The sequence below is a fragment of the Macrotis lagotis genome, chromosome 1 (assembly GCF_037893015.1).
Source record: "Macrotis lagotis isolate mMagLag1 chromosome 1, bilby.v1.9.chrom.fasta, whole genome shotgun sequence".
NCBI lineage: Eukaryota > Metazoa > Chordata > Mammalia > Peramelemorphia > Peramelidae > Macrotis > Macrotis lagotis.
In genome coordinates this window covers 830,055,777-830,074,247 of record NC_133658.1, presented here as the reverse complement: position 1 = coordinate 830,074,247, position 18,471 = coordinate 830,055,777, and the positions used below count along the sequence as shown (strand labels likewise).

The 18,471-nt window shown below is 37.7% G+C and overlaps 1 protein-coding gene across 3 annotated transcripts in view; it reads right to left on the bottom strand.

Annotated features, from left to right (window-relative positions):
* Nucleotides 1-18,198, bottom strand: part of LHFPL6 (LHFPL tetraspan subfamily member 6) — a 297,453-nt gene extending 279,255 nt beyond the window's left edge. Inside the window, exons 1-2 of one of the 3 annotated variants that reach the window (XM_074217223.1) lie at nt 17,901-18,198; nt 15,979-16,572 (exon numbers count right to left, since the gene is read on the bottom strand). In XM_074217223.1, the coding sequence (XP_074073324.1) occupies nt 15,979-16,363 (385 nt within the window). In that variant the 5' untranslated portion in view covers nt 16,364-16,572; nt 17,901-18,198. Of the gene's footprint in view, nt 1-15,978; nt 16,573-16,779; nt 17,362-17,439; nt 17,589-17,900 lie in introns of those variants that run through there. The other 2 variants (XM_074217225.1, XM_074217224.1) reach the window with 2 other exon arrangements.
* Between the last annotated feature and the right edge of the window lie 273 nt (nt 18,199-18,471).

Here is an 18,471-nt window from a genome sequence, read left to right as displayed (position 1 = left end):
TTTATGCATGAGAGGAAAAAGCTAAAATATTCATGTACATCTCCACTTTCCCACTGCCTCTTGGGCTCTGGAATTTGCCTTCCCTAACTCATGGCTTGTCAACATACTTTCGTGTCAGTGAATGTCAGAAAGAAACATTCTCCCCTTCCTGGATTTTTATTTCATTTCCAGAGAAGGGTGCTCCCATCAGGTGCAATTTATTGTATTTCTATTGCATCCACACATTGACTTTGCTAAATCTAGCATCATACACAGTTGTCAAAAGGGTGAGACAAACAAATATCACTGTAAGTGAAAGGTAGGAAGATCTGATGAAAATCTGGTCATTGAAAAAGTATTCCAATGTCGAGAAGTGAAAACAATGCTTGATGAGGTATCAGAGGGGACAGAGTTCAAATGTGGCTCTATTCCTTACAACCTCTGAGTGACGGCAAAATGCTTAACCTCTTGGGTCTTAGTCTCCTATTGTAAAATGAAAGGATTGGACTGGATACCCTCTAGATCTCTTCTGATTCCAACAATCTAAATAGTAAATCAGTAGCTCACAAAAAAACCCAAACAAACAAAAATCCAACAACAACAACAAAAAACCTTTCAGAGAATCTCTTGCATGAAAGTTATTAAAACCTTTTTATAATTAAAAAACAATATATAGCAGATATTCAAAACTCCATTAATGATCTATGATGTTTTCACTCATGTTAATATTCCCTCCATTTCAGCAGATTTCCTGCACTTCCTCATTCTTATACAATATTCTCTCCTTAAAATCTCACAAATTGGGGCATCTGGGTGGCGCAGTGGATAGAGCACCGGCCCTGGAGTCAGGAGTACCTGAGTTCAGATCTGGTCTCAGAAACTTAGTAATTTCCTAGCTGTGTGGTCTTGGGCAAGCCATTTAACCCCATTTGCCTTGCAAAAACCTAAACAAACAAACAAACAAAAAAACCTCTCACAAATCACATCTTTTTCCATAGTCAATCTTATATTGAACATAGTGAACAAAAAATTATTTTTTGCTTTCAAGGTTAATAATAGCTTCTACATTTACTTCATGGATAATGGGATTTGAAACAACAACAAATATTTGGTACTAATCCACATCTTCTACATTCCTCTATCTCCTCAAGATATCCTTTGTTTGGATATAAATCCCTATTCTCATTATGTATGTATACATATATATGTACATATATACATATATATATATACTCAATACATTCTAAATCCACCACTATTTACTCTGACTGAAAAAGTCTTCACAAGAAAAGGCAAAGTGAAGTACTACAAGCAATATCATATGACATATTCCTTTGCTTCCTGCATAAATCTTAGGTCACATCTTGTCCATTATCATTTCAAGTTCTCCAGAGGAAGTTGTTTGGTACAGTGGAGAGAGTACTATTCTCAGAGTCAGATGCTCTGAATTTAAGCTCTTGTTATAACTCTTAGATTTTTAGATCATCATCCATCATGTATTTGAAGCTTGCAGAGACCTTGTAAACCATCTAGTCTGACCCCCTTTCTATCACTGGTGATGGAACTGAGGTTATGGAAGATTATTAGAATAGCCAAAAGTCACTCAGATAGTAATTGGCAGGACCAGGTTAGCAAGTCTGTCTTCAGTTCATATATCCACTCCAGTGAGAGGCCACATAGACTTATTCCTCAATTTTGACATCTGTAAAATGGGTATAACAACACATGCACTATTTATCTCACAGAGTGGTGGTGAAGGAAATGCTCTTAGATAATATTTGTAAAGGACTTCATAGAATTTCTGGTACATAGCAAGCATTTTTTAAAATAATTTATTTTTATTGTAAATTTGAGTTACTAGTATAGATTCTTCCTATATAGACCAAGAAATTCTATACTGCCTGAATATAATGTTCTTATAATTAAGAAAATATATTTTTAAAAAGCTATATTCAGTTTAGGCAATTCATAAATAGGCAAGACTCTAAAAAGAAAGGGAGAAAATATCTCCTACAGTTTGTCAAATTGCAATAAATGATGGTTTAGAGTTTTTTCCCTTTCTTCCCTCTTGAAGCACAAAGAAGCACTTTGGTTTCTTTTGAATGGGAAGAAAGGGGTGACCCTATGTCTTGCTTTGTTTTTGACAGTGTTCTGCCACCCTCCACCCAAAACCAAGATTATATAGCTTTGGAGCTGGGATGGATCCTTACATCTCACCTAATCAAACCCCTTTATTTTCCCCAAGTCAAACTGGTAACAAGTGAGAGATCCAGGATGAGACCAACCCTCCTCTCAAGTCCTCTAACTTCAAATGCATGATCTGGGTTCCAACATGCCATACTATGTGAAGTGGTATGAATAGGGGGAGAAATGATAGAGGCAGACTAATAGCCATGTTTTGGCTATTGCGTGCTCAAGAGTGAGGAAAAGCTGTTTCCTGCTGTTGGAATGTTTTCCCTTCTTTTCAGACATAATCAGAAAAAGACAATTGGATGAACGAACTGCCATTATACTTAGAGCAGACTCACTGAACAACTCTATCCATAAAGAAAGGAGGGTGGAAATAAACATAAAAATTACATCAGAGAAACTTTTTGTTAAGGATTTTGTGAAGCTTTTGGGAAAAGAATACCTAATTACACATAAGAAAGTCATTTCTTGCACTTGATGGACCCCACCAAGGGATGCTAAAGGTAAAAATCACTCACTAAATATCCAAATTCTAATTTAATCATAAATTCAGAGAATCTTAAAGCTTGAAAGGCCTTCCTTTTTGAATAATTTGACAAGTCAATAGACAGAAGCTATCAATTACAGAAGATGACAACAACAAATCTAATTTTTATAGCCCTTTATACTGCTGGCTCATTGAACATAACATTAACTCATAGATAACAATCAAGGGAGAACCTGTTTCCATATTTGTTTTACTTTCTACATACAGATGTACCACAGCTTTCATAAAATGTGATAACAATCTATCAGTTCCCCAAGCTCAGGAACTAATTTACTGCAGGTTTCTGACAGTGATTTTAAATGATAAGCAGTCTGAAAAATGAAACTCATTTGTTTCCATAGGAGTGAAATAAAGATATGATTGAAAATGTCATACTTAGTTTATGAAATGAAGATTCACAAAATCAATCTTACATGTCTGGAGCTTTGTTATTGTTATTGTTGTTTTAATGCCGAATTCTGAATTTTTTTATTTGAAAACAGACAAGAGGAAATTATTTGGTTTTATGTGACAAGAGCATTTCACTATTCCAAAATTCTTTTAACTATTTATATGAAATTCCCCCATGTGCAAAACACTCAAAGACAAAGCACCAAGACAAAATTGTTAAAAATTCTGAAAGCTGAATTATTCACATAAGAAAACAGCCTAGTCAGTAATATTCATATTCCAGAGTAACAATAATATTTACTGCTTTTTCAAGCAGCTCGAAGTATCACTGTGTAAGCAGAAATGGAGATAGTGTGATTTAAATGTATTTCTATGAATTGTCTGAAAGTTTCTTGAAAAATCAGAACAAAAGAAAATACTTTGTTTTTCATATAGCCACAACTACAAATTTGCCTGGAATATATATGTGTGTGTGTGTGTGTGTGTGTGTGTGTGTGTGTGTGTGTGCATGTGTGTGTATGTGTGTGTATTCTTCTAGGATCACTCCAGAATTCTTATATCATTTGTAAATATCCATTTTTATGACAATTCAGATCCATATACAAGATGGCTTTATATTCAGTCTGTTGAAATATTATTATATGTGTTAATCATATCACCTTGGATTTATGCCATAATGTCCCTTGAATAGGACTAATTCATTTTATCTTATAAGCCTCCTTTTCAAGTTGGACATGAAAGATATTCTTATTATTATGGTCATTCCCATTTTAAAAATAAGGAAAAGGCTCAGTAGGTGACTTGCCTAAATTCATTAGTTGGTGAGTAGTTATTGCAGAAATCACAACATCAGTCCTGCAGTTAAGGGGTAAAATTTCCCATTATGTACAAAGGTTTGTGTGTGTGTGTGTGTGTGTGTGTGTATCTTTATTCATCAATCAGGAAGCAGCAAGAACATGAAAAATATAAAGTTCTAGGCTAGACATCAAGTCAAGGTGTGGAAAAAAGACATGAATAAGTCAAGAATGAGTCAAACCCCATTCCTGCCTTTCAGGAATTTACAGGCTAGAAGCTCAAATCAGACTTGAGATGCTTACTAGTTGTGTGACCCTGGACAAGTCACTTAATTTCTGTCTGCCTCAGTTTCCTCAATTGTAAAATCAAGATAATAAAAACATCTACCTCTCAGAGTTATTGTGAAGATCAAAGATAGAATTTGTAAATAGAATTTGCAAACATTAAAACTCTATATAAATGCTAGTTATTATTAGCCCCAAGCCAGGCCAACCTAGCCCCTAGGCAAATGAGGTAAAAGAAGACAGTCCTATAGTCCTGCTACTCAAGAGCAAGTCATCTTTGCCCTAGGTCTAGTGAGTGGCACTCACTAGAATCCATTGTGATTTAACCTGCATTGTGGAGCCCAGTTCCAGTTCCAGATCCCTATCTCTTTTTTTCAGATTCCCTACCCCTATCTTGGTACCTACTTTCTTATAATTCCTCTAAGACTATGACCTTGACATACTTTCATCAATTCCCCCAACATTTGGGGTCTTTCCACAAGCCACAGTCTCTTTGACGAGGTCTCTGCTTCCTGATGTCAGATCTTCCTAATACAAAATACCTGCTACCTGGACCTCTATTACTTACTGTCACTCTTCAACAACTTGCTGGGCTCCTTCCTCTGCTGTCCAACGTATTCCCCCCAACCCACCCTCAAGTCCAGATTCTCTTCTAGTAGTCATTATTGGAACATTTTAAAATTATGTGCCCTCTTGCAGAAGTTTTGTGATGTACCCCTCAGGCCACTCTGCCATCCCTCAGAGAGGCCACTCAATCTACCACCTAGCAAGTTCTTGAAATGGCCAGCTCAGTAATAATGGGAAGCCAATAATGCTTTACGAGCAAAAGAATGACATGATCAGAGCCTTCTAAATAAGAAAAGTAATCTGAATCTGTGTAGTATGAGTTTACTGCTTTGACAAACCTGTCTTGTATCCAAAGTAGAATCAAGATACCAAATCTTGCTTCAGGAAAACTAAATTTAAGCCATGGACCCATATAGCCCATAAAATAAGATAGCAACTGGACCTATGATTTCAGCAAGAGAGGGACCCTCTGGAAAAAGGAAAAATCCCTCTATCCTTTCAGCCACTGCAACACCATCTGAAACTTCTAGACTTAACAAATCACCCAAGCACATTGACAAAGTGAGTGATTTGCTGTCATTACATTTCAGTGCTGGGACTTGAACCCAAGTCTTCCCAATTTTGAGAACAAATAGTTATGCCCATTACACCAAGCTGCTATTCTATAAAATGAGCTGAAAGTAAAATGAGATTTTCCAAACTCTAAATTAAAATTTACCCAAAGATCTGACAAGACCTGACTAATCTTCACGATATTTCAAAAATGAACACTCTTTAGACTACTTAGGTTGACCTAGATTAGCTATCAATGCAAAATGGAAACTGTGGAGTGAAATTCAAAGGGCAACGGATTTGGAAAAAGAAGAAAGGGGTTTAAGTTGTAGGTTTCCCTCTTACTACATTGTGTGACCATTGGACAAATCATTTCCTCTCTCTGGGCATCATTTTCCTTCCCTACAAAATTAAAGGTTAAGCTAGATGACTTTTATAGTCTTCATTTTCTGAATCTATTATTTTTTGTGATTTATGTATTTGTCCATTGTTTTTAATCATATCATTTTGCTAACCTGAGGCAAAAGAAAAGGAAATCCTTAACTTGGTGATTTCATAAATCATTCCTCGGAATTATCTTTTGTCTTAACAAAGGATTATTATAAGTTATCATAACAAAAAATATATGCATTGGGATAATTCATTCTTCACACAATAAAAAAAGATTAAATTACTCCATTGAAAAAAAAATGACAGCATTTTTTTTCTTCCCCATTCTCCCCAGGTGCTCTGCAACATGTTGCATATGCCTATTCATGTTCCCCTGTCATGTGTATTTCTGACCAACAGACTAAATCCATAAGGGGAAAGAAATAATAGGACCTAAATGCCACTGTAATCATTAAATATATTATTAATAATGAATAAATATTTGTCTAAAATATTTGCACTTCATCTTATGAAGCTAAAAAAATCTAGAGTAAGGAAAGTGGAATCCTATTAACAACACAAAAATGAGAAGCTTATAGATCTTTTTTTTGAATAAAAATATTTCCAGTTATGTGGCCCAATGGAGACAGTTCTGGTCCTGGAATAAGGAAGCTCTAAGTTCAGATCAGACCCCAGATACTTACTAGTTGTATAACTCTGGAAAAATTATTTAAATTTATCTGCTTCAGTTTTCTTAATTGTAAAATCAGGATCAAAAAAGTATCTACTTCCCAGGGTTGTTGTGAAGTCCAAATAAGAGAGCATTTATAAAGTACTCTGCAAATTTTAAAGCTCTATGTAAATGTTAGTTATTTACTACTCCATGGTTGAAGCACTACCTCTTTCTTAGATACTATAGTACTTTTGAGTGATAGGTAACAGAGCCAAGTAGTTCTACTTGGGGTGAAGAAGACTTGAATTTGAATCCTACCTCAGATGCTTAACAGAGGCAGAAACCTGGACAAGCCTCTCTCAACCTTAGCATCTTCATCTGTAAAATGGAACTAATAATAGAATCTACCTCAGAGTTGTTGTGGGGATAAAATAAGATAATACATATAAAACACTTTGGAAATCTTAAAGCGCTGATAGAAATTAATGGATTTATAAAAAAAATGTTATCTATCAGTATTGTTATTCGGTCAACAGTGTGTCAACAAACATTTAATAAACAATAAATAAATAATATAATTATTAAACTTTTACTATGTTCCAGCTCTGGAGTTAAAGAGATAAAAGTCAGTGTCTGCCTTCAAGGGACTTAAATCCAACGAAGGAGGCAACACACAAATATATACAAAGCAAACTATAAAGAAGAAATAGGAGATAATTAACAGAGGGAAGTCACTGAAATTAAGAGGGTTCAGAGAGAAGGTTTCCTATTTAAAATAGGAGGTTGGTTGGAGCTTACAGGAAACCAGAGAAGTCAGTATTTGGAGTAGAGGAGGGAGAGTATTCTAGGCAAGGGATGGCCAAAAAAGTGCCCAGAACCAAAAGATGGAATGTCTTGTTCATACAACAGCTAAAAGTCTAATGTCACTGAATTGAAGAAACACCAGGTCCTAGGGTATATGTTAAATGTTGGAGATTTAAAGAAAAGCAAAATAAATAAATTAATTAAATAGTCCCTGCTCTCCTATAGCTTATAGTGTAATGGGGAGGCAGCATGTGAACTACTATATGTAAACAAGAAAAAAATTGAATAAATCGGGAATAATAAACAGAGGAAAAGTATCAAAGGTGATCATGAAAGACTACCTATAGAAGATGAGATAGGGGATTTGAAAGGAAGACAAGGCAGGAGATAGAGAAGAGGAAGGAGACAATTGAAGGCATGGAAGACAGCCAATGAAAACATGGAGGAATTATTTTACAGATATCCAAACATCTGGAAAAATACGAACATCTGCCATTTGCCCAACTGAAGTGAGTTGAGGACTAGTAAAGTTAATGAATAAAGCAGTTTGTACTCCTCAGAGATTGGCAATATCTAGTTAATAAAAATACTGTACCATAGAGTACTTCTCTGCTACTCAGTCAAATTACAAACAACTTGTACAGTGAGACAGCCAGGCACAGGTGGAAGGAGCTAGAGGGATCAAATATCCACAACTTTGTTCTGCTTGCAATTTTTAAAATGTATCATGAGATGTTATAGAGTAACCCTTTAGACACATTATCAGTAAGACACATGCTCTGAGTTGGATTTTTCCTCAGAATCATCTAAGAATTTTTACTCATCATTTTACATTTTCTTAGGGATGGTTGATCAACACTGTGTCAGGAAATAGCTTTTTTTAATGGCCTAGAGGGGTAGTATCTTGCAGTGGAAAGAATTGCTGGCTCTAAAATCATGATGATTTAATCAAGTAAATGACAAACATTTATCAAGTCCCTATTATATGCAGGGTCCTGGAAATACAAATACAAAGAATGAAATAGTCCCTACTTTCAAATGCTACTAATAGGTGGCAAAACAAGCAAAGATATTAAAAATCGAAAAAAATTTCTCTACACATTTTTGTTCAGAAAAAACAAAGTAGGACCCAGTGGCCCAGTGGATAGAGCACCAGCCCTGGAGTCAGGAATACCTAAGTTCAAATCTGGCCTCAGACACTTAATCATTACCTAGCTGTGTGACCTTGGGCAAATCACTTAACCCCATTGCCTTGAAAAAACCCAAAAAGAAAAAGAAAAAACAAAGTGAAATAAGCATAGGAAACTGGGGTCAGACCAAAATCAGTCTGGAGAATTCGGGGGGGGGGGATTCTCACAATTATGACATTTAAATTTGTTGCTAGGAGGTATGAAATTCAAAAAATAATTGCCCATTATTTTTATTTTTATAAAAGATAAAGGCAATATTTATTGCATAATAGAGTTGTTAAGGTTTGCAAAGGAACTTTTATATATTATTACCACATTTGAGCCTCAAAAACTACTTAGGAAAGACTATATAGAAGAGCTGATTATCCCCATTTTACAGATGAGGAAGCTTAGGCACATAATGGTTAAATGTCTTGTTTGTGATCTACATCATGATCTTATTCACAGCTAATAAATGTTAGACATTTGAATTCACCTAGGTCTCTCTGATTCAGAGTCCTGCACTTTTGCCTTCTAGACCATAGACTAAATCTAAAAGTCTAAGATTTTCTGGACTTGAATTATTTTTTCTTTTGGTTTGGTTCCTCTTGCTATTACAGTCTGAAGGTATCATAAGGCAAATGTGTTATCATTTACATGCAAGGGACAAGTTGGCCTTCAATGTGATTGAATGTTATTACTGTAGAAACCACTGTTTGGAAAGCTCCATCTGACAATCACTGTAGCAGCTGTGGGGATCAGAAAAGGTTTGTATAGAGGAGCAAGCTTTGAAGGAAACTGGGGATTCTAAGAAGCAGCGATAAAGAGGAATTGCATTCCAAGCACAGGAGACAGCCAGAGCAAAGGCATGGAAACAGGAAATGGACTGTTGTGTCTAAAGAACAGAAAGAAGGTCTTCGTGGCAGGATCATAGGATATGGAGCGAAGTCCAGAAAGAGAGAATGGGGATGCATTGTAAAGAGTTTTAAATGCCAAAAAGAGGAGAGTATATTTAATTCTGGAAGTAATCGTTCTCAAGTATGAGTGGAGCAGTATCATGGTCAGACCCATATTTTAGGGAAATAACTTTAGTCATTGATATCCTCAGCAATGCATATGTCTACATATGTATATGTCTAAATAGTATATGTCTATACAGATTTTTCTCATCATAGAAAACAGAGGAAGAGAGAAGTTAGGTGGTTTGCCCTCTTAACCACATGGATAGAAGTGACAGAAATCAGACTTAAACTCATTTTCCTGATTCCATGGCTTAAAACACATGTCCTTAGGTTTTTAAATAGCCTTAATTTGTTAACTTTAAATGTTGTCCTTCTTCTACAAAGACAGTGACTCCAATATATTTTAAGTGAGACTTTACACTTGAGCCATTTTTCCCTGCCCCAGTCCTGGGTAATATGAATCCACCCACAGTTTCAACATGATTTCCATGCAATTATGATACAGCTGCCTAATATTACAGGTAACATCTGTGACTATGAAACAGGTTTTCTCTTTGTGAAATAAACTAACAGAGGAATTAGGGGTTTATGAAACCTGATAGTCAATTACTGAAGAAAAATATATAGTTTCCTTCACTAGAAATCTTTGAGACCAGGAGAGATTCTCATCATTCAGAAGTAGTTTAAGTCTAATTCTTCCTAGAGGTGAGCCCAAGGAAAGCTCAGGGTCCCTTTTTTCCTTAATTATTCTGTTATTCCAAGCTAGAAGTGGCTGAAAGTGGGTTGGCATCTCTCTGTCCCACAGGATTCAAGGCTGGAAGCTTCAGCATCTCCTTTAGGCTTAATTCTTGCTCATTCTTTCCAAATGGAAATTAGATTAAAATCTCATTCCTGGGTTCTCCATTTACAACTTCTTATGACTGGTGGATAGCAAATAAGTGTGTAAGAAATAGTCAAGTAAAGAGAAATCAAGAATTTAGTATATTTGCCTTGAAATAGACACTATGATAAACCCCGAGAATATACAAAGGGAAAAAGAAACAATCCCCACCCTCAAGGAGCTCACAGTTTGATGGAAAGAGACACAATATAAACAGTTCTGACACATATTTGTCCCCCAGAAAAGTGTAACTGATACAAGAAGACTTGAAGAGGTGGGCTTAGGACTGGCTCAGCCAATATCCTATGGTGAGGTTAGGATGCCAGATCTATAATAATTGAAATGCCCAGATGAGAAGGGAGCTTGTGTGCTTAATGCACAATGAATTCCTTCATTCTCACTGAATTTGGTCCTTTCTTTAAGCTCTGAAATCAAACAATCAACAGTCAACTCTTCTGAATGCAAATTATCTCAGTAGATAGCTGTACTACTGCTAACTTGGCCTGCAGGTTATCCACCAAATACCTATACTACCAGGATCTCCTGGTAGAGTAAGCACTTTTCTACACAGTGTGCTTTGAAAAGCACTAGAAAATCTCTGCCTACTGCAATGACTAGTATGCTTAATGCCTCTAATTTCCTCAATTTACAATAATTTAACTGAACACATATTTATGAAATGTCTTTCATCTCAGATCACAGATTTTTCCATCTGGAAGATCCCATAAAAGTAATCTAGTCCAAACTCATTCATTTTTACAGAGGAGAAAATTGAGACTGGAAATGTTAGTGATTTGCCCAAAGTCACACTGGTGGTAGAGCCAAAATCTAAAGCCAGGTGTTCCAACTGATGTGTTTTAAAATATTCAGCTAGGCTTAAATTAAGGAATTATTTCCAAATGGCTACTGATACAATTCACTAGGACTGTTCAAAAGGTATTACATGTGATAGATTTTTTGTTTTATTTTTTAATGTCTATTTTTGGTCTGAACTTATTAATGTCATTGGTGTGGTGAATTCTCAGCGTAGAGTCTCTGGCTACCTATGGAGAATCATAACTTCCTTGTAATTTAGTTTTAGAGAGGTACCTAGAATGTGGGAAATTAAGTAATTTGCTTGAAGAATGGAAGAATTAGTAGTAACATTTATTTGATTAAATTTATATAGTGCTCTAAAGTTCATAAAGCATTTTACATAAATTATCTTTCTGATTCCCGCAACTCTTTGAGGTACCCACAACTCTTTGAGGTAAACTGAAAGGGGTTAAATGACTTGGCCACAGTCACATGGCTAGCTAATAAGTGGTTAAGAATATCAATTTACCTGAAGGCAGAACTCAAACCCAGAACTTCCAGAGTCCAAGGCCAAACTTCTAATTAGTATACTTCACTATGTTTAAATTCATTTCCTGATACTGATTAATCATATTATTTACTTTTCATTGAATAAAAAACAGAATTTTAATGACACACCCTAGACCGCTAAGTTTTGATTATGGGGCAGAAAACAGACTTAAAGTGGTAGGAAGAGTTGAATGGGAGGGAAAGGCCAACATGGATATCTACAACTTATCACAAAAGTACTGGGCACTTGGAACAAGAGGGCATAAAAGATAAACAGAATACACACACACACATGTGTATATATACATATATATATATATATATATATATATTTATATATTGGGAATTAGAGGTATTAAGCATACTAGTAACTCAGTAGTAGGCAGAGATTTTTCCAGTGCCTTTCAAATCATGCTGTGTAGAAAATTGCCTACTATCTGTATATGATTGTAGTATAGTAATATGTGTATACATGTGTGTATGTGTACATTTATATATATATATTATGTGTCCATGTATAAATATATATGTATATGACTTATATACATACATAAATATATGTATATGTATATGACTCCTCTAACTACAATTTGAGTAGATAATCTCACTGGACTCTGGGTTAATCTCAAAAACCAAACAATGAATCATCTAGCCCAGAATTCATCTTCTGCTCAACTGGTTATCTCTTAACCAATCCAGACTTATTGTGACATGAATTAAAGGCTAAATCATAATATTGTATTAACAAGAAACATAACAATGACATACACATGGTAGATTCACCATGCTTCTCACCTCTGTACCATGATTGCCCTCAAGAGAGGCCCCAAATTTAGATCCAGACATCACTCCCTAGTTGCCAAAATTTCAAGGAGAGAAGTCACTTTAGCCTCCTTGCAGTGCTTTAATTAGTTTCTCTGTCCTTAATTCTCCAAAATTGTTTTTTTCATTTGGCATCTTTTTTTTTTTGCATAGAATTAAGAGGAAACTCAGTGGAGGAATGAAGGCGTTATTCCACACAAATGAAGCAATCCAATGTGTGTCATCAAGAAATTTCTTCTTAATGAAAAATTCAAGTGAAGCACTTTCTGTCTGCAACAATATTTGAAACTGCGCATAGTTATATGCCCATTTAAACCAAAAGGGGGGGGAGATTAAATACAACTTTCTCACAGCAACCTTCCTGAATTGTATATATGTCAGTTCTTCCCACTAAAAATAAATCTTCTAAACATTTATCTTATTGCCTTTTTTAAAAAAAATCTCTCATTCTGAGGTTCATAATACTTGGAACAATAGATACAACCATGGCCTTGGAGTTGGGAATACTTGAGTTCAAATCCAGTCACAGATATTTACTAATTGCCTTATCTTGGGCTAGTTGATCACCTCATTTGCCTCAATTCCCTCCTCTGTAAATTGGGGAGAATAATATCACTTCCCTTCCAGGGTTATCTGGAAGATCAAATAGAATAATAAATGTAAATCATTTTACCCAGTATCTAGCCCTTGATAAATGTTGATAAATACTGTCTATTGTACTCAGCTTTCATAGTTATATTTTTTTAAAAAAAAGTTTTCTATGACAGGAAAAGAGTATTTAAGGCTCACATGCCAGCAACCCCAGGAAATGTTTCTGTTTTAACAGGTGGGAAATTTCAGTGCATTTACTCCAGTTCCAATAATTCTATTTTAACTTTTAACCTTCCAAAGCAGGACAATTCTGATTTTCCGCTCAAATTCTGTCCTTTTTCTTATTCCCACTTCAGTGGAGGTTTGCCTCATTGACATTACACCATCTGGGCCAAGTCTTTACACAGCAGGCAGAGTTGTTAAGCAGAAATGGTTCTGTGTTGTGAAATTCACTTGCTTCCTGCTGTCTAAGTAAATCTTGGGTTTACCTAACTCTAGGTAAACACGACCCTTCTGGGCAAGCCAGTTTAATAAGAAAATCTGCTTTCAGCATTGCATTTCCTGAATAGACTGCATCCCCAAAGCTTCTCATCTACAGGTTTTAATAATGTTAAGTTTAGTATAGGGCAGTCTTTATAAACCTCTCATTCAGGTCCTACTCCTCCCCCCTCCCCTTATTCTCCCATCTGTTTTCCATATTCATGAAATGAAATCACTCATAATAGTCCTGAATAGAAAGATTCAATAATTAAGAAACAATAGTCTGAAGACCTTTTAAATAGTCTTTTTACTTGATCTCTTATTTTAGGAGAAATTGTGATGATCACTGTATAAAGAACAGTTTTATCATTTGTATCAAATTTCAGGGTTTTTTTTTTTAAGTAGATAGATTGAAGTCACTGTTATCAATGACAACCCTAGGTCTACTAACTTGTGCCCTCAAGAGGATAGAATTAGAATCACGCCCATACATTGTTAGGATTGGATGCAGAACCCTCATAAGAACTAAAATATAGATTGCATCTTCAGTGGTAGCTCTATTACTGGAAAATCAACTCTTTAGGGCAAATTACTCCTTCAGTTAAATGTCAGTCAATTTAACCAGAATCTGAGTCAAATAAAAAATAATCACAAAAGAAAAATATAACCTTTTAAAAAAATATTTGCCATAGATTTCTATCTGGTGTTTTCTATAAGAGGTCATGTTAATCTTGTCATATTTGGGAACTATGTGAATTAAAGAAGTAAATATATGTGCATTTCATGGGTTAGATTCACCTACTACTGTCTTTCATAGCTGTACACATTTAAAGATAATCAATGAAAACTGATTTCTTTTTGCAAGCAATTTCCTGTACTGCCAGGAAGAGTAACAATCTCTGCACTAATGAAGGAGAAACAGAAAGCAATACCATAAAAAAGAAAAATAAAAACTACCCAGTCATGATTCTCTATCCAAATAAAGTGCCCAAATCAATCCAAGTTTGTGAGTGGAGAAAAAAATAATATGTTCCCAATTATTCCTATTCTTCAAAAATGTAGCATTCAAAAACATGATTTAAGAATCAATACTTTCATCTACACTCTATTAAACAACACCAAGTTTTATTTACAAAGGTCCATTCTTTGTTCAAATGTTAAGTTGAATCTTGAAAAGATGAAAAAGGCAACAGTTTACCATTTATGCACCTTCCTTTCATTGCCCAGCAGAGGAAAATCCAAAACTAGCACAAAAACCAGGAGAGTGGAAAACTCTATATTAAAAACTTTCACTTGTTTCATAATACATTTTTTTTTCATGGTTCTGTTCCTTCCAACCTAGGAAGAACTCCACCCTTTCTCACTATGCAACTGGGCAGTTCCACACTAGATAACCTGATTGGCTATTCTGGGAATGAGAAGAGGACTCAAGGGATAAACATTCTTGGTTTGCAAACTTTTCTGGATCCTCTCAGTAACTCTCATCAGTACTAAGGAATTTACTTTTCCTTCATGTCAAAGTTACAAATAAGCTTTGAAGGATTTTCCATTCTTCCTTGTTTTTTGTATTTCCAGAGCAGACTCCGAATCTGACAGACTCAACCAGCTAGAAGAATAGAGGTGAAAAACAAAGTGGAAAAGCATATAATGTACAATTAAGACCATATGATCAGAGGGAGCAAACCAAACCTTGCCAAAGGTAGTCTTTTTCTGGTATTCATCAAGAGAAATGTCTACTCTGGGAGAAATCAAACACCATTTTCGTGAATACTCTCCTTTGCCTATGGAAAGGTCTTCAAGAACAAATAAAATCTTAAAGCTATAATTAACCCTCTAACTAACAGTAAGTCTTCTTTCCAATGGTCAGTCTTGTAGCTCTGACAATGTTGTTAAGGCTGTGTGATTAAACTGCTTCCATTAGCATAGGGAGTAGAGTTAACCTTGGAATCTGGAAAACTTGAACTCTCTTCTCATTCTTATGCATAATACTGAAGTTGTGACTCCCAGAGATTTAACCTTTCAGTGCTTCCAGCCAACTCACTAAGTTGCAAAAAACAAAAAACAGAAAAGTGACAATCACATTGTGTAAGTACTTGATCAATAATTGCCCATAAGTAATGATGTCACAAGTCTACTTCCCAAAATACTTCATTTATTTAGAAATGCAAGTTTATTTTAGTTATTCCTAAATTTTGTGACCAACAAAAAATAAGGTAATACAGCCCAGATTTCAAAAACTCTTTTCATTTTCAGAAGAAATTTTCATCACTACAGTTTCATTTTGTAATTATCATTGTAAAATCACAGCAAAATGATGACTAGGAATGTAAATTCTATTACCCCACTAGGTGAACTTGACAGGTCAATGATGCATCATGTTTCAAGGATATGTGAAACCTAAATGCAAAATGTAAAATAATTCCAGTTTCTTTCATTCTCAATTTAAATTTAATATAACGCATCTAATTGTTAAGTAGTGTCCAAACAAGAAAGATCAGGACCCTAGAGGAAAAGCAACAACACAAAAGAGATTAATAGGAACCAACCTGAAAATTATACTAAAAAAGAATGATCACTTACCCCCTAGAAACTGAATTCCTCCTGCCACCCTGCCCACTGTTCTTGAAATGAGCTCAGACACACAGCAACCCATGAGGGCAGTCAGTGCCACCAGGAGAAGAAGACCACATCCCAGCCCGGTCACAACCGTACAGATCCTCCATTCTGCGCTGGGGATACCTTGAAAGGAGGCATAGCGTCCACATTCCTCCACCATCACCATTGTCTGACGGTTCTCATCATGCACTGGATATGAGCACCTCCGGAAAGTGCCAAATGACACTGGTTTCCCCATTTGCGATCCCAAAAGCCAATAGGGCATGAAGAATCCCACACAGGAGGCAGCAGCACAGAGAAAGGAGAGCAGCGCCCAGATCACACCTGTGCACGTTAGGCTAGAGGCCATGGTTTCATCCAAGAACACTAGATCCGGCAATGAAAACCCACAAAGAAACAGAACTAAGTTGTTCCTGAGAAAGAAGGGAGTATTGATACGTCAAAGGAAGACTCAAAGGAAGCCTTAATCCTTTAGCCTTTGGGAAATCTCCTGAATGAGGCAATCTTGAATCTTACTGGTCATCAACTTCTTTTCTTCTGTTGTAAGGATAAAAGTCCCTGGAGAACAAAAATAGAGAAAATAAAGTTTAAATGTATTGAGAAAAGTGATCATATCAACTCAGTGGACCCAGTTTGAAATTCTAGAAAGTCTCAATATTTCATAAGTGACTTTCATTTTGACCCAAGTTGAATGTGCCTGGGTCTGTCTTCCCACAGTCTCAGCCAAATAATTACTGACAGCTATTTATTTAAAGAAATATATACCATCTATTTGTCAAGCTGGTGAATTCATTTCATCTGCCGGCATTAAAATTAGTACAGAAAGTTCACCAGAAGTAAACTTATGATAGGGGTTTAAAACAAAATGAGTCACACTAGGTTGTTTACTTTCTTGGTTCAGAGCCTTGAAACATTTTTTGTTGTTTCTAAGATAGCTTTCCTAAGCTTTTACTCTCCAGGTTCAATCTAAGAGTAGGCACAGACTTTCTCCAAGTAGCCTTAGAGGTGTATTAGCTCACTGTCTGGGTACAGCAGACACCTAAAAACTAGGCTCCCTCCCCTTCACACACCCACACAGATACACAATGTGGAGCATCTGGTCATTCCTTTAACCTTAGCCATGACTCCTCCAGGGAAAATGAAAGCATGTGTATGTGTGGATAATCTCAATGAACCCTACTGGCCCAACCCAATTCAGTGTGGCAACTTTCAACCAGAAACTAAAGCAAGCTCTCCATTCTCTTCACCGGGGATCATAGACAGACCCCGAATGCCCTTCTCTGTCTTCCGCCTCTCCAGCTTTCTGACTCCCCGAAACTTTCCCCAAAGGAAGGAGACTAGGAAAGCAATCCGGGCCAGCCCAGCCTCCCTGGTTCCTTTCTCAAGCATAACGTATGGAGCCTTTTTGACTGCTCCGGAGGGTACCTTAGGCTGGGCTCTCCCTCTCCCCCTATCCTAGGAAAGGGGACCCTGGCTCCTCTCCTGACTCCTGTCACTCTGGAGTTAGCCCGGCCGAGGGAGGAGAGAAGCAGCAGGATGGGAGAAAAGGGCCCTTCCTCTGCAGCCGGAGATGAGGAGCCATCCTCACGCCCCCGACGACCGGGGACACCGGAGCTCAAAGGCGCACAAAGCCTCCTTCTTCCCAAGGAGTTGGAGAGTGTCCCCAAGCCTCAAGCCCGCCCTGCCCGGGGGGGAGGAAGGATGGGCAGCACCTCCTCCAGGGGACAGAGACCGGAGTCCGACGCAGCCAGGAGGGCAAAGCTGGCCGGGCCGGTGAAGCCCGGAGCTGAAGCACTCCCGGCGGCCAGGAGGGCGGGATGGCACCTCTCTCTCCTCTCCCCGCATCCCCATCCCGCTGCCAGCCCGGCACCGCGCGCTGCCCTTACATGGTTCGCAAGGCGGCTGGCTCCTTCCCTGCCCGGTCCCGGACGCACATGCAACTTGCTGCCTTTCCCGAGCAGTAACATCCACGAAAAGGACGGCCGGGTCTTCTCTTCTGCCTCCCGGCCGGAGTCGGGGAGGCTGACTTTGGAGAGCTGGGATCCTGTGGGAGGCAAGGGCGCGCCGGGGGAGGAGGAGGAGATGCTGCCAACTCTTCTCCTTGTGCTGCCGCTGCCGCCGCGGCACCGAGCTCCGGCGAGGAAGGGATGTGGACGCGCCGGGGCGGCCGGGATCACAGGCAGATGAACAGATCTCCCTTTGGCAGGCAAGGCACGCACGGCCAGCCTCCTCCCCTCTCCCTCCAGCCCTCCCCTCGCTCTTCTCCCCTCCCCCTGGCACCCGGTGGGACCCCGCCGCCGACAGAGCGCGAACTGGGCCGGGCGGAGGAGGGCATTTCTGGAGAGCTGGGAGGGCCGCTGGGGCGGGGGGCGGGGGGGAGGACTTTCAAACCCCTCTTCCAAATGGGAGATCCTCTCTGGGAATAACGAGCCTGCCAGGGGTCCCGAGTATCCCCTC